At 40.0% G+C, this 14101-nt stretch overlaps 1 protein-coding gene across 4 annotated transcripts in view; it reads right to left on the bottom strand.

Moving 5' to 3' along the window:
• The window catches only part of LPAR1 (lysophosphatidic acid receptor 1), a 164937-nt gene that overhangs the window by 83454 nt on the left and 67382 nt on the right, over positions 1-14101 (bottom strand). For all 4 annotated transcript variants that reach the window (XM_069575448.1, XM_069575447.1, XM_069575449.1 and 1 more), the window contains exon 2: positions 7932-8090. In XM_069575448.1, the coding sequence (XP_069431549.1) occupies positions 7932-7976 (45 nt within the window). In that variant the 5' untranslated portion in view covers positions 7977-8090. The remainder of the gene's footprint in view (positions 1-7931; positions 8091-14101) is intronic.

Below are 14101 nucleotides of genomic sequence, written 5' to 3'. Positions count from 1 at the left end.
TATAGAGCCTCTTGATGAAAGCGAAAGAGGAGAATGAAAAAGCTGGCTTGAAAATCAACATTCAAAAAACTGAGATCATGGCATTGGGTCCCATCACTTCATGGCAAATAGATAGGGGGAAAAATGTGAACAGTGACAGACTTTATTTTCTTGGGCTCCAAAATCACGGTGGACAGTGACTGCAGCCATTAAATTGAAAGATTCTTGCTCCTTGGAAGAAAAACTATGATAAAGCTAGACAGTGTATTAAAAAGCAGAAACATTGCTGACAAAGATCTATATAGTCCAAGCTATGGTTCTTCCAGTAGTGACGTACAGATGTTTGAGAGTTGGACCATAAAGACGACTGAGTGCCAAAGAAATGATGCTTTTGAACTGTGGTATTGGAGAAGACTCTTGAGAGTCCCTTGGACAGCAAGATCAAACTAGTCAATCCTGAATATTCATTCGAAGAACTGATGCTTAAGCTGAAGCTCCAACACTTTGGTCACCTGATGCGAAGAGCCGACTCACTGGAAAAGATCCTGATGCTGGGAAAGATTGATGGCATGAGGAGAAGGGTACAAGAGAGGATGGGATGATTGGATGGCATCATCAATTCAATCAACATTAGTCTGAACAAACCCTGGGAGAAGGTGGAGGACAGGGAAGCCTGGTGTGCTGCATGGCGTTGCAAAGAGTCAGACAGGACTGAGCGACTGAACAATAACACCACACCCTACTCCTCTTCCTACAGGACAGGAGCTCTGGCTCCCGAAGGTTGCCTGAATCTTTGAAAGTTGCCTGATAGCTAATCTCACCTTTCAGGAATTCATCTCCTTCATGGCCCTTTCAGAAATATTTTATTTGATACTAAGGAACAGGTAACAACTGCTTCTCACTTCCCTCCCAGCCTGAGCCTGTCTAGGATAATCATTTACAAAATGGACTTAAGTCTAACTCACTGGCACTTCTTCACAGGATGCTGTGTGATTACCAAATGGCAGTACCATCATGCAGCAAATGAAGGTGGAATTTGTAAATGACGGTCTTATGACAGTGAGATACAGTCCTCCAAAGACATAAATCCCCAGACCCTATGATTACCATCTCCCCAGCTGGTGAAAACAGCAGGGTGTTATCCCACCTTAGCGTATATTCATGGAATAGCTATAACTAAAGTTCAAAGAAAAATAACTGGAGACAGCTAGGAGAGTGAAAAGGAACATTGGCTAAGAGCCCCATCATGGGTCGAAAGAGGGAGGAAGCCTCACCCCTTTGAAGGATAAAGAATTGACTCCATTAATCATTAAAGACTAAACCAATTAGAAAGGATGTAGAAAAAGAAACAAATATTAATGTCTCATTTGTGGTTTACCCCAGGTATCCCAGTACAATTTTGTCTTATGAACTGAAAACTCCAAACATGCCCTCAGATTGTGAAATAAGATATCCTCTCAAACTTTATCTGTGTTTATAAACACAAAAGGGGGCAGAGATGAATTCAAATTGCAATATGAGAACAAATTTAACTTCTAACAGAAACATGGTTCAAGATGGAGTAAGTCAGAAATCTCAGTGTTTATCTCCACATGCATTTATTCCTGGCAATACATTGGCGTTTTCCATAGAGTGTTTATCTAACTTGGCTTTCCTGTGATGGATCTTCTGGCATATTACATAAGTGCGTCATACACACAGACCATATGTAGAGGTAGCCACTCTCTCCCTGTTAAAAAACAAAGAAAAGAAAAAAAAAAAAAAACTCCCAGAATAATTATGGGGGAAAAGGAAGGAACTAACATTATGTATGCCAGTGGTCTGTTAAAAGATGCTGATACTGTACAAAGCATCTAACATATTTTGCCATTTAAATCTGTGAGCAGTGTCTATTATTCTAGAGATTAAAAAAAAAAAAAAAGCTGAAGCTAGATCTATATTGAAAGAGATTTAAACCTAGATTTGAACCAAAATTCACCTGGGTCTAATCCTATGCATTCTGGTTTCTCAATTCCATGTTTGGTGAAGTCAGATCAGTTTATGTCTTCTTTGTGTGGCACTGGAAACACACCTCATACTGCAAGAAATTGTTCACACTGCAGTCCACAACAAAGTGCTGTCAAGATAACCATGATCCTTTACTTTCGGGACTGATAATTTAGTCACTGAAACAATTCCCTTTGTAAACCTTAAAAAGTTATTGAATAGTTTCAGGCAGAAGAGTAAACTAATCTAATCAATGTTTTTAAAAGATAACTCTTTACCCACCAATTGCAAAAACACTTCTGAGAAAAGCAACTGGGAAATTCTGAACATAGCCGAGTAGAAAATGATTTTAAAAGTTGTTTTTAATTTTACTCTCTGGAGGAATGGGACTGTGGCAATATAAGTGAGTTCTTTCTTAGAGATGCATACTGATGTATGAATATGAGATAAAATAACAGGATGCCAAGGATTTGCTTTAAAATATTTAATCCCCCCAAAATGAGAGAAAGTGAATCAAGTCTGGCCAAATGCTAATAATAGTTGGATCTCAGTGATGGCTATCCTGGGATTCACTCTATTATTTTGATTGTGTGTGTGTGTGTGTGTGTGTGTGTGTGTGATATTTGAAAACTGCATAATACAAAATTCCCAAAAAATGGAATTCTTTCAGTCTCAAAAAACACAACCCATTGAACACAGCATTCAACTGCTTTAATCTAAAATTATCCATTCTCTAATATCAGAAATAAAACCTCTAAAAACCTATTAGTAGTGATGTTCAAAAATACCTGTCTTCCAACAGACACCAAGCAGATACCTACTTGTTAGTTAACTTAGAGCACTGGGTAGGAACTAGGGGAACAAATATTTTGAAAACATTGAGCATCTACCCAAATTCATGTTTTTAATGAAATTTATTGGAAATCACTTGAAGGGATCAAAATATCTTTGTTTCCTTGTCTTAAAACCAAGACAGCCACTTAGCAAATGAGACAGAATACCTTGTAAAATACTGATGGCAAATATTCCTTCCTTGCTGGAATCATGGTTCTGAGATCTGAACGCCTTCAAAATTCTCAAACACCTCTTCTCGTCTATAACACCTGGGTTTGAGAAAGACTGAACCACCCATACACGGATTGAACTATTGACCCTTCCATTCAAAAGTAAAATTTAAAAAAAAAGTAAAATAAAGCTTTTAATCCATACTCCACCCACAGTAAAGAGATGAACCACCATTAAAGTTCTGCTAATAGAGTTCTAGATACAGAAAACGGTCATTAAGAGTGGCAAGCTTTTTGCTTACTCCTTCTACCTCCATCCCCTCCATCCTCCCATCCCTGCAGGGCAGGAGCACGTTCATTAATTTAACCAAAGCATGAGCATGCTCCTGTCTGCAGACATCTCCAGAGCTTCCTTCAGGAGCTCTTTATTCTGAACTAGCTGAACTATTCAACATTAAGCAGCTATGCACACAGTCCGCCTGCTGCTGCTAGTCTGGTTTCGCCTGGGTATCCATCCAGCTTCAGAACGAGGTGCTGTCCTTCTCAGCCTGAGCAAACAAAAATCAATCTAACAGTCTGGGCAGGAGTCAAGCAGGAATACAAACTTGTCCCACTTCAAAGCACCAGGCGTATCTTTCACTGACTAAACAGCAATTCCAGTATGAGTAACAATGAAAGCTTTCTTCCCTATTATTGTTGGAAACAATCACCAGCTATTTTGTTCATATTAATTAGTTTATATCTAGTATTAGGCAGCCTTGATTAGAAAAATGCTCTTTGTTACCAAGTGAATAGAGAGTAACAAAACTGAAAGCTTTTTTTTTTCAATTGTTTTTGTCTTAAGAAAGGACTGTCAGGCCTTTCACACTTGAATGTGGGTTTATCTCTGCACAGGTCCCTGAATTCACCCTGAAAGAATTCGAGTTGATGTGCCAGACAATGCCAGGCAAAGCTGATTGAGTGAATGGCTTATTACGCCTTGCCTAAGGAGATCTGTATTTAAATTGCTTTTACCTTCTCTGAACCTGGGAAAACTTGATAATAGAGAATACATGAATACAAGCTTGGGGGCAAGGGCAAATCAGCCTTGGATTAAAAGCTGACTGCACAAATTACATGGGAAGGACTGACAAACAATCATGAGGTTCCTCATGGATGAGAGGATCCTGGGAACCAAGTGACCCACTGATCTGCGTCTCTCCAGAAGAGTAAGCTGCCTCTCTCTGTGACCTAACACCTCAACTTACAGCTGACTCCTTCCAAGGGGCTTGAGTTTCCCCAACTATCAGAGGCTGTGTGAGAATCATGTAACTCACTTCCCTGGTTGTGATTCATTAATAAATTAGTTCAGCACAATTGTCAAAAGTAAGGTTTGAACCCAGGTCTAAGACTCATGAGCTACGTAAGTTTCCTTGAGATTAACGTTAAAAATCTTCATGTGGCTTCCAAGGCCCTGCAAAATCTTCTCCAACTCTGTAACCCAACCCACCTATCTTTTCTACAATCTGACGTACACTGATCAGTACTTAACAATGGGCTGGTTAGGTACCAGGGCCTGTGTTTGCCAATTTCCACTGGGTGTAAATAGTCCACCCTGGCTGATTTCAAGCCACAAACATGAAGTCAATTAGCTTACGAAGTTCCTTTGAAAGCTGAAACGTCAGATCTTGTGAGCTGGTACAGCTGGCTCCAGACATCTCTGCTCACACCCTCACACCCCACTTTACTATGACCAAAAGCTGTGAGCTCTCCCACCTTAGGACACTTGACATTCACACAGGCTATGTCCTCTCCCTTACCAGAGTAACTTACACTCGTTCATAAGCTCCTAGCCTGGTAGTGTCCCTTTGAGACATCTTCCCTAATCCTACACATCATTCCACTTTACCCCAAAGAGCACCCATGCTTCCCGTATGATAGCATTTGTGACACAGCACTCTAATTTTTGGTTTCTTTATCTGGGTATTTCCCATTACATTTCTAAACTCTGACAGGGCAAAGGCTGTCTTTATCTTGCATCCTCAGGCCTGCCACAGTGCTTGGTGAACAACACTGAGATGTACCGAGAAATATATTAAATACTCTTCCACATTCTACACACGACCTCATTTCCACCTTAAAACCACCCTACAGATTTGGCTTTTTCATGACGATGCTCATTTTCCAGATGACAAAATGGAGGCACTGACAGAGTGAATACTTTTTTCTCCCCTCCCACCATGGGCTCAGTTAGCAAATGCTGGAACCAGGACTGGAACTGAGGCAGTGTGACTGCAGAGTCTTGTGCATCCTTCTAGACCAGCGTTTCCCTTTTTTAAATTTTCTATTGGTGACTCTCAAGGAAGAAATTTTAATCAAATTCAAGTTCTCCCTAAGGAGAAATTAGGAATAGGTTTTCATCAGACAGGGTTAAGCTCTAGAGGGATTTTTCATCTCCCAAGGTCCATTTTTCGCCCTCTTGGGGGCAATTTCATTCTTGTGGACAATGTGTATTACAGACTTTTCACTATATGCATTTATATTAATGTACCATATGTTTATCCCTAAGAACATATGGTCTTGTTTTACAGTTTTAATTATATTTTCCTGTAAGTATTATTCTGCATCTTGCTTTCTTTTCCCTCCATTAGATATCTTGAGGAGACAGTGCTGTGTTGAGACAGACAGATATCCTCATTTAACTGCTGTATTTAACTCATATCAACATGACTGACATTATTAAGTCCCTCTACTATTGACTATTAGAAAGTTCTCTACTGCTTGGTCTTCAACTAATGTTTCAGGGAATATCTCCCTGCATGTATTCTTGGAATCATGTTTTTCTAACATAAGTATCTAGATGGGAACAGGGGATGTGCGAAGGTCTATAATTTTAACAGATACTGTCAAACTACCTTCCAGAGTGACTGGACCAATTTACTTCCCCACAGAGACTTTACAAGAATACACATTTCCTCACGTGTTTATGTTAAATATGACCTCTTTCTACACAGGGTGGTGCTAAACATTTTCATTAAATGAATCATTTAAAAATATTTATATCACTCACCGGCTGATAGTAGCTTGTGTAAGAGCAAAGATGTGTAGATAAGACGATGCTGTTGGGAATGCTGACAAATGAGAGCAGCAAGACTAGGGTGCTGAAATGTCCTGTCCAGGAAACCTGTATCAGGGCCTAACTTACTCCACAAAAGGCTAAGAATAGTCACTGCAAGGGAACGGCTCCAGTGGACTTTGAAATGGTGACCTTAGGTAACAGACACTAAATCTTTTCACCCATTTACCACGTCTCTCGGGTACCAAGAACACTATTGAGGGGAATGGAAATCAAACACCCAAAGTAAATGAAGTGTTGAAAAGGCAATGATCCGTTTACCAGAAAGAGAAATACACATGATGGTGGTAACACAAAGCATTCTGGGAAATGACACTGCAAACTTTATGATGCTCAGGAGCAGCAGTGACCACACCCATGTGATAAAGCCCCGAGCCTTTCAGAGAAGAAGAAAAACATTTACAGTAAATAAAGTAGAAAAGCTCCTTTTCCTTCTTTCTCCCTCCCTCCCTTTCTTTGCACACACACAGACACACACACCCCTACCTAAAATAAACGCAACAGGGGCCTACTCTATAGCACAATGAACTACGCTCAATATTTTGTAATAACCTCTAAGGGAAAGGAATATGAAAAAAGATTATATATATATATATATGAATCACTTGGCTGTACAATTGAAACTAATACAAAATGTAAATCTACTAAATTTCAATTAAAAAAACCTTTTTTTAGAAATCAGACCAAATATATATATATATATCCCAGCATAAAAATAAGTAGTTTTCTTTCTTCAGATCTTCATTTCCTTATGAAGGCTCCTATATCATATAAAATTTATATTCAATTAAATAAAGAAATATATACAAAATTTAGTAGCCTGCAAATGATTCAAAGAAAAAAAAGGTGTAGAAAAGTATTTTGTATCATAAAGATTCAAATTTCAATCAATATGGCTCTTTCTCAAAAGCATGCTTTTTTTCTTCCACCTTGGCCCTAAAAGTGATTCTCATGAATGTGATCGGAGGTCACAGTCTAAAAGGAAGAGAAGAGACTTCCTTGGTGGTCCAGTGATTAAAATTTCATGCTTCTAATGCAGGGGAAACAGATTCAATCCTTGTTCAGGGAACTAAGATCCCACATGTGTGCAGTGCAGCCAAAAAATAAAAGGAGGAGAAGACAGTGAAAGAGGAGCATTTGGGAAATCACACTCGCTGATCTGCTTTGCACAGATCCTCTCCTTTAATCCCTATAACCATGCTGTGAGGGATGACTACATGAGAAGACATGGAAGTTGAGTGAGGTCAGCATGACTAAGGCCCTTTATCCAATAATTGAGATGTGAACACACGTCTAATGACTCCAAAGTCTGTTTCCCCACTGCACCATGCTGCCTCCTGAAACTGAAAGGGTTCAGTTAGTATTTCAATAGATCAGATTGTAAAACAGTGGAAACAGTGTTCCTGATGTGTGACTGTGCTTCTCTGGACAGTAAAAGTAACTCACATTACTGTGGTTCAGAAGTTTCTGGAATTGCATTTTCTTCTCAAAGTTACTAGAACAGGTCAAGGTAAAATAATCATCATTACAGGAGGAGGACACCAACACAACATTCAGAAAACTTGTTATAAGATTAGATCAGTTCTGAGATACACCCTAAAAGAGCCAACAGGGTGATCTGCTACTGACTGTCTTGATTTGGAGTTGGATCCCTCCAGTAGCAGCCAGCCACCCTAGGTGCTGAAAACAAGCGCCTCCCTCAGAAAACACTCATCCAAATCCCCACCAAACAAGAACTCAGAGGAGACACGTGTGATCTCCAGAGTCAAACACAGGTTCTGAAACTCAGTTGAAGCATTCAACAAACCTATGATTAGCCCAGACCTGTGCGTGTCTGAATCACGTACCTGGGGCTGTGAAACGACAGGGGAGGACGTAGAGGCAGCAGCCATGGCAGCTCCAGAGTCGTAGGCGGTGACCAGGCCCCAGCACTAAGGTCCACGGCAAGGGAGTCAGATTCTCCTGGCTGCTGATCAGATCGTGGTCATGCTAGGAGCACTGTGGACCTGGAAAAGGATGGGAAAACCCACTTAAGCCTCAGAGGACTGGCACAGGGGACTGAAGCACCTTTGGCCATGGCAGCAAAAATAAACAAACAAAAACCCTATCTCACCAGCTTAATGCAAAGAGGAACCCAGGAAGGAGCATCTTACAGAGCAGCTTACATCTCAGTGCCAGGATTTCTGTACCATGTTAAGCTGATACATTTTCATAAACCTAAAGCCAACTTGGCATGCGAGCCAGATGTTTGCAGCAGGTGATTTCAAGTTGTGAAGACGGGGAGAGAAGGAAGGGGGAAGGGCCATCTTGTCCTTAAATAAGAAACTGAGTAACTCACAATTAAGAGTGTTCAGTATATAGGCAAAGAGCAAACAGAGTAACAGTTATCAAGTGTCTTAGAAGTGAAGTGAGGTGAAGTGAAGTCGCTCAGTCGTGTCCAACTCTTTGTGACCCCATGGACAGTAGCCTACCAGGCTCCGCCATCCATGGGATTTTCCAGGCAAGAATACTGGAGTGGGCTGCCATTTCCTTCTCCAGGGGATCTTCCCAACCCAGGGATCAAACCCGGGTCTCCTGCATTGCAGACAGATGTATTACCGTCTGAGCCACCAGGGAAGTTCAAGTGTCTTAGAGACCCACCCAGTTCAACCCTGCCCATTAGCAGTTGAAAACCTGAGGGCTGATGAAGAGAGATGAGCGGAATCATATTTTTTTTCATAGAGAATCAGTCCTAGAGCACCAAGTCCCAGTCCCAGATGAGATTTAAGTGAATGCGTTCCATATTTACATTTCCTTAGGGAACTTGTTACCATTTTCAGAATTAAAGAAAGGCAAGATACCCCAGTGTTAAAGAGGTGGGTCACAAGAATAAGTATTTGGATGGGCAGTGGGGGAGGGGACTTTGTAAATCAAACTTCCACCGGTGCGAGGAAGAGTCCATTTCTCAATTCCTCTCAACATTTTAGAGGCTGCTAGATGGATGTGACTTATTTCCACATCTCAATCTACAGAGGGGGACGATTTTTCATTTTAAGACCTTAAGATGGGAGGCAGGTTCAAAAGGGAGGGAAAGTATGTGTGCCTACGGCTGACTCATGTTGAAGTGTGACAGAAAACAACAAAATTCTGTAAATTATCCTTCAATAAAAATAATTAATTTAAAAAAAGACGTTAAGAAAATACTTTCATTCTAAAGACAATTTTTCACTTTTAGGTTGCTTTCATACCACCTAACAATATCCTTTCTTTTACTCAAAATGTTATTTATGGAACATCCATAATGAACTAAGGGCATAATGAATAAAACTGAGCTGACCCCTGCCTCAAAAAGGCAGCATTTGTCCGTAAATACACTTTCTGGTTTCCCCAGCATGCAAAATGACACGAGAACACTTTCATACTATTGGGAAATGATACTCTTCTTAACAGTAAAAGTCACAAACCAGGATCACAAAAATCCAAGTCAGTAATCTTGAGCAGTTATTAACAGTGGAGTTGGATATCTAAGCCAAGTCTCTGCAAATCCTCTGGCACTATTCTCCATTAGCTGAATGATGCTGGGCAAGTCACATAACCTCAGAAGAACTGTTTCCTAAGAAACAATCTAGGTTTGGCAGCAACTTCTTTGAACTTGCTTATCTGATTTTTATCCTGTCTTCGTGTATTATCCTTCATACTAGTTTTAATCACTTTAGGTTTCCATTGTTCAGAATTGTGGCACCTTTCTACCTTCCTCCTCTAACATTCTGTCAGTGACTATTTTTTATTAACAAAAGTCAGGCTGCCAAGACGTTTTGGTCTAATGATCCACACAAAATTCCATAGCTACCCTGAGACAACAGTGATGTTCTCTTCAGTCCCAGCTGTAGAGGGGAAAAATCTGCTGTTCATCACACTGTGAAGTTAAATAAATAGCCCAGGAGGAAGGCACACATCCACAGAGGGCCTCTCCTCTTCTGTGAGGGCTGTCGGAAAGCCGACCCCACCCTGGGAAAGTATAGGGCCCCACGGTGCACTGTTTTGTACTGAACTTATTCCTGGCATCATTTTGTGCCACCCCTCCTTTTTTCCCCTTTTTTCCTTCTCACATATTTACAGTTCACACCATCTTGTTCTATGAATATATGAACAGCATGATAACCAAAAAGAAATACGGAAGGCGAGTGAGATTCTATTCTTAAATATTCATGTGGGTCCAATATCATTTCTGCTGAGTTACATCATTAAGCAATATGGCCTTAAAATATTTTCCATATTCAGAGTACAAAGAGTTGCCCAAAATGTGAATGCTGGGTTCCCAGCCTACAGTCAGAAAAAGGATAAAGAAATGTGTGTAACAAATGCTATATGGCATCACTGCTGATAGTAAAAGGGGAAAGGGTAGGAGCCTGGGATTTAATGAACACCTACTAGATGCTGAGCAAAGGTGCAGTCATTTCACATACAATTTGAGGTAGATACTGTCAACTCATTTCATAGATAAGAAACTTGAGGGTTGTCATGAGGCTAGGAAACGACAGAGCTGAGACTTGAACCGGGACCCACCACAGGGCCTTTCCATGGATGAACCTTCCAAGTGAACAAAAATTAACCAAGAGAAAGAGCTTGGAGGTTTTCTAACCAAAAATTTCAGAAAGTTCTGAAGGAAGCAAGATGTAAGCCAGACGTCCTGCAGAGTACCTATTTCCCCAAACCCTGCTCTCATCCACATAAAAATGTTAATGACGTACCCCTAGTTTTGATTTATGTGACACATCCCTGAGTTACACAGTAGACAATACAGATTGTTAGTTTCCTTTTTGAAGAATATCAAGACAAAACATTAACTGTCTTCCCCTAAAGCATCGAAGACATATTGAGTTTAGATGCTTTTGCTGAACCTTTTCTTTTTCCAGATGAAGAGATTTTAATTTCTGGGCTAATAGTGTGTAACACTAGAAGATTCATAAAAGTGTATGTTGAACCTGTTCTTACACTATGAGAAGCCCTTTATAAGATGGAGTATGGTTAATTAACTGAAAAGGTAAGAGTTAAGCAATACCACCTCAAAGAGTATAAAATAGCTCTCTTGGGAAGCAACATCTTAAAATTACATTCATGAAACCTATGTACTGCTCAACTGACTTACAAAACTGTGCAAATCATGGGGGAAGAGATGTGATGACACCAAAGACAATCTCCTAGGCAATGATGCCAGGCAGTCTCTGGCCAAGTACGCCAGATTACCTTGACATACCGTCTCCTGCTTTCTCAGAGCCCCAGACTGCCAACTGCAGAGCTGCACAGAATTAAAAAAAAAAAACAAAAAACAAAAAACAACTCATCCCTCTTTGAACTCTTCCAAGTATTTAGATACCTGTCCTGAAGTTCTTCTAACCAGCCCTCAGCCTACCTCTCTATGTCCTTTGAGCTCTTGATAACAGGAAACCACAAAGCAGTGTGAGTTGGCTCTGTTAACCCCAGGTACCCTTGGCCATCACTCTTTTTCCCTTCTCTTCCTCCCTCGTTGCCCCCATGTTCCATTCTAGGCATGACTTCCAATCTCCATCATCCTTCTCAAAACCACAAAACCACACCTACTGCTACTAGCAGAACAGGAGCTCTGTCACCGACTGGCATGCCTATTCACTCATTCTACAGTCACTGGCTACGAATTACCTCAAAGTCCCTCCCCATAGCTCAAAATTGACACACACACACACACACACACACACACACACACACACACCCCAACACATTATACAGTCAACAAGGACCTACTATATGGCACAGGGAACCACACTCAATATTTTGTAAAAACTCACAAGGGGAAAGAATCAGAAAAAAAATAGATACGTATGTACGTCTAACTGAATCACTTTGTTGTACACCTAATACTGAAACATTGTAAATCAACTATATTTCCATTTTAAAAAATATTTTATAAAAAATGTTTAGATAAAATACAATCTACAAGTAAGAAAGCCGCATAGGCTTATGGTTCTGTGCTAGATTAACAGAAAATAACCAACTGAATATAAGAAAAGGAAATATCCTGACTCAATCCTAGAAACCACAGATGGATCCTACCTATTGCTCAAACTTTCAGAAATATATACTGGCAAGAATCAACATGGAAGGTTGGAGAACATTTAAAGCTCAACATTGCTTTCATGTGAAATTATAATTACATGGACAGAAAATAAGTAAATGAGACCCCAATAGGCTCACAATGATGCTCCCTGTTAAGAAGGATGAGGGCTGGAGTGAACTAAGCCACAGAGCATTGGAGTACATTTAAAATATATTCAGCTCCTTAAAAGGGGTTCCTGGCTCTGACTGAGCAAGTAATCTCTGGCTGTATTTACTCCTAATTTACATGTACCCATAATGACTGGCCCAGAAAATATGTGGGAAAAAAGCACTACCAGCTGGCTTCTGATATGGGCAGCCATGCCAAATGACAATGATCTTTCTAATTACTGAGTGCAACACCAAATACCTTTTTAAAAAGTCTCTGGTTCTGAGGGAACTGTTCCCTTTGATTACTTCTGGAGCTGATGCTGGCTCTTTTCCTAGGCCTCATAGGAAGATGAATTTCTAACTTGGCAAATTTATCTACTATAAATCTAACCTTTTTCCTTCATCTGGACTTAAGTCAAATAATGACTCATCTCAGCCCCTTAAAAGAATACAGGGCTATACCTGATACTGAATACACACAGACTTCACTCTCTAAGGATAAGACACAGAAAAATTCATATCCACCAGGCAAATGAAAAATATTGTTCAGCTCAAGAGAAGGGAGACTCTAGAGTCAGAGCAAATATTTACTTAAGAAATAGGTATACAACATAAAAGGTAACTTTAGGAAAATATGAGATCAGACATGAGTCAACATTAACCAAAAAATTATGAATTACGGACCTGAATGAAGGCAGTCAATAAAGTAGAAAACAGAATGAAAAAGCAGAAAATGGTATTAGTGAAGGAGAAGATAAACCACAGCTTGGGTGGGGCCTACATGACTAAAGATTTCAAAGCTTCCATTCCCCAAATAAGTAGATGAACATAAAGTACCAAAGGAGGAAAGACGTCATCAATGCTGAAACCAGGAATGGATACATTTATCCTCCAAATAACACATAAATAGAGCCAGTTAGATCAGGGAGCAAAATATTTCAGATTTCACGTGTCCTTCTTCAGAGAGCTCTATACTCTCTAGTCCAGCAGAAACTAGACAAGAAACTCTCAACCTCAAACCTGGATGAGCAAGATGAACAAGAGGAAGGTCAGGGCTATAGCTTGTCTTGCTCAATATTTATCTATTTATTTACCTTAAGCATCTGAAACCAGCCTTGTATCTAAAGGCTAAGACTGGAAGAGTCTTCTCTGGAATCTGGGTAGATGAAAAGATCTTAACAACAGTTACATCAGGAAGAAGATGCTGCGCCCATTCAAACAAAAACAGGAGACTTAAAAACCAGTAACTGGAAATGCAGGAGCAGGACTGGAATACAAAGTTAAGAAACTTCCCCCAAATGTAGAACCAAAAGACCACTGAAGGAAAACAGAACAGTTAAGAATGAGAAAGCTGGAGGACTAGTCCAGGAGATCTAATAGCCAAACAAAAGCAATTCCAGAATTAAAGGGAAAAAAAAAAAAAAAAAAGGAAATGGAGAGGAGTGGGCGGTATAAGGGTGGGTGGGGGCGATCAAGTAACAAAATCAAAACATTTCCTAAAGTGCCAAGTCCTAAGTTTGTTGACTTGTAAGGTCCACTGATAACCTACATGCCCACTTCTATCAATTTTAATATGCCCACTTTGAGCACATCATCATGATTTTTTTTAAACACAAAAGATTTTTTAAAAATTCTTGTAACTCTTTAGAAAGTGATAGGGGGAGCTCATGGACAAAGGATGAGGAATCAAAGTCTGCATTTCTCAACAGCAACCTAGAAGCTAGAAGACAATGGACAATGAAGAAAGTGATTTACCATCTACAGTCTCATTGCAGGATGTCCTTCGCAAAGTAGG

The sequence above is a fragment of the Ovis canadensis genome, chromosome 2 (genome assembly GCF_042477335.2).
Source record: "Ovis canadensis isolate MfBH-ARS-UI-01 breed Bighorn chromosome 2, ARS-UI_OviCan_v2, whole genome shotgun sequence".
Taxonomy (NCBI): domain Eukaryota; kingdom Metazoa; phylum Chordata; class Mammalia; order Artiodactyla; family Bovidae; genus Ovis; species Ovis canadensis.
Note: the sequence above shows the minus strand (reverse complement) of the source record. Positions and strands in the feature narration are given on the sequence as shown.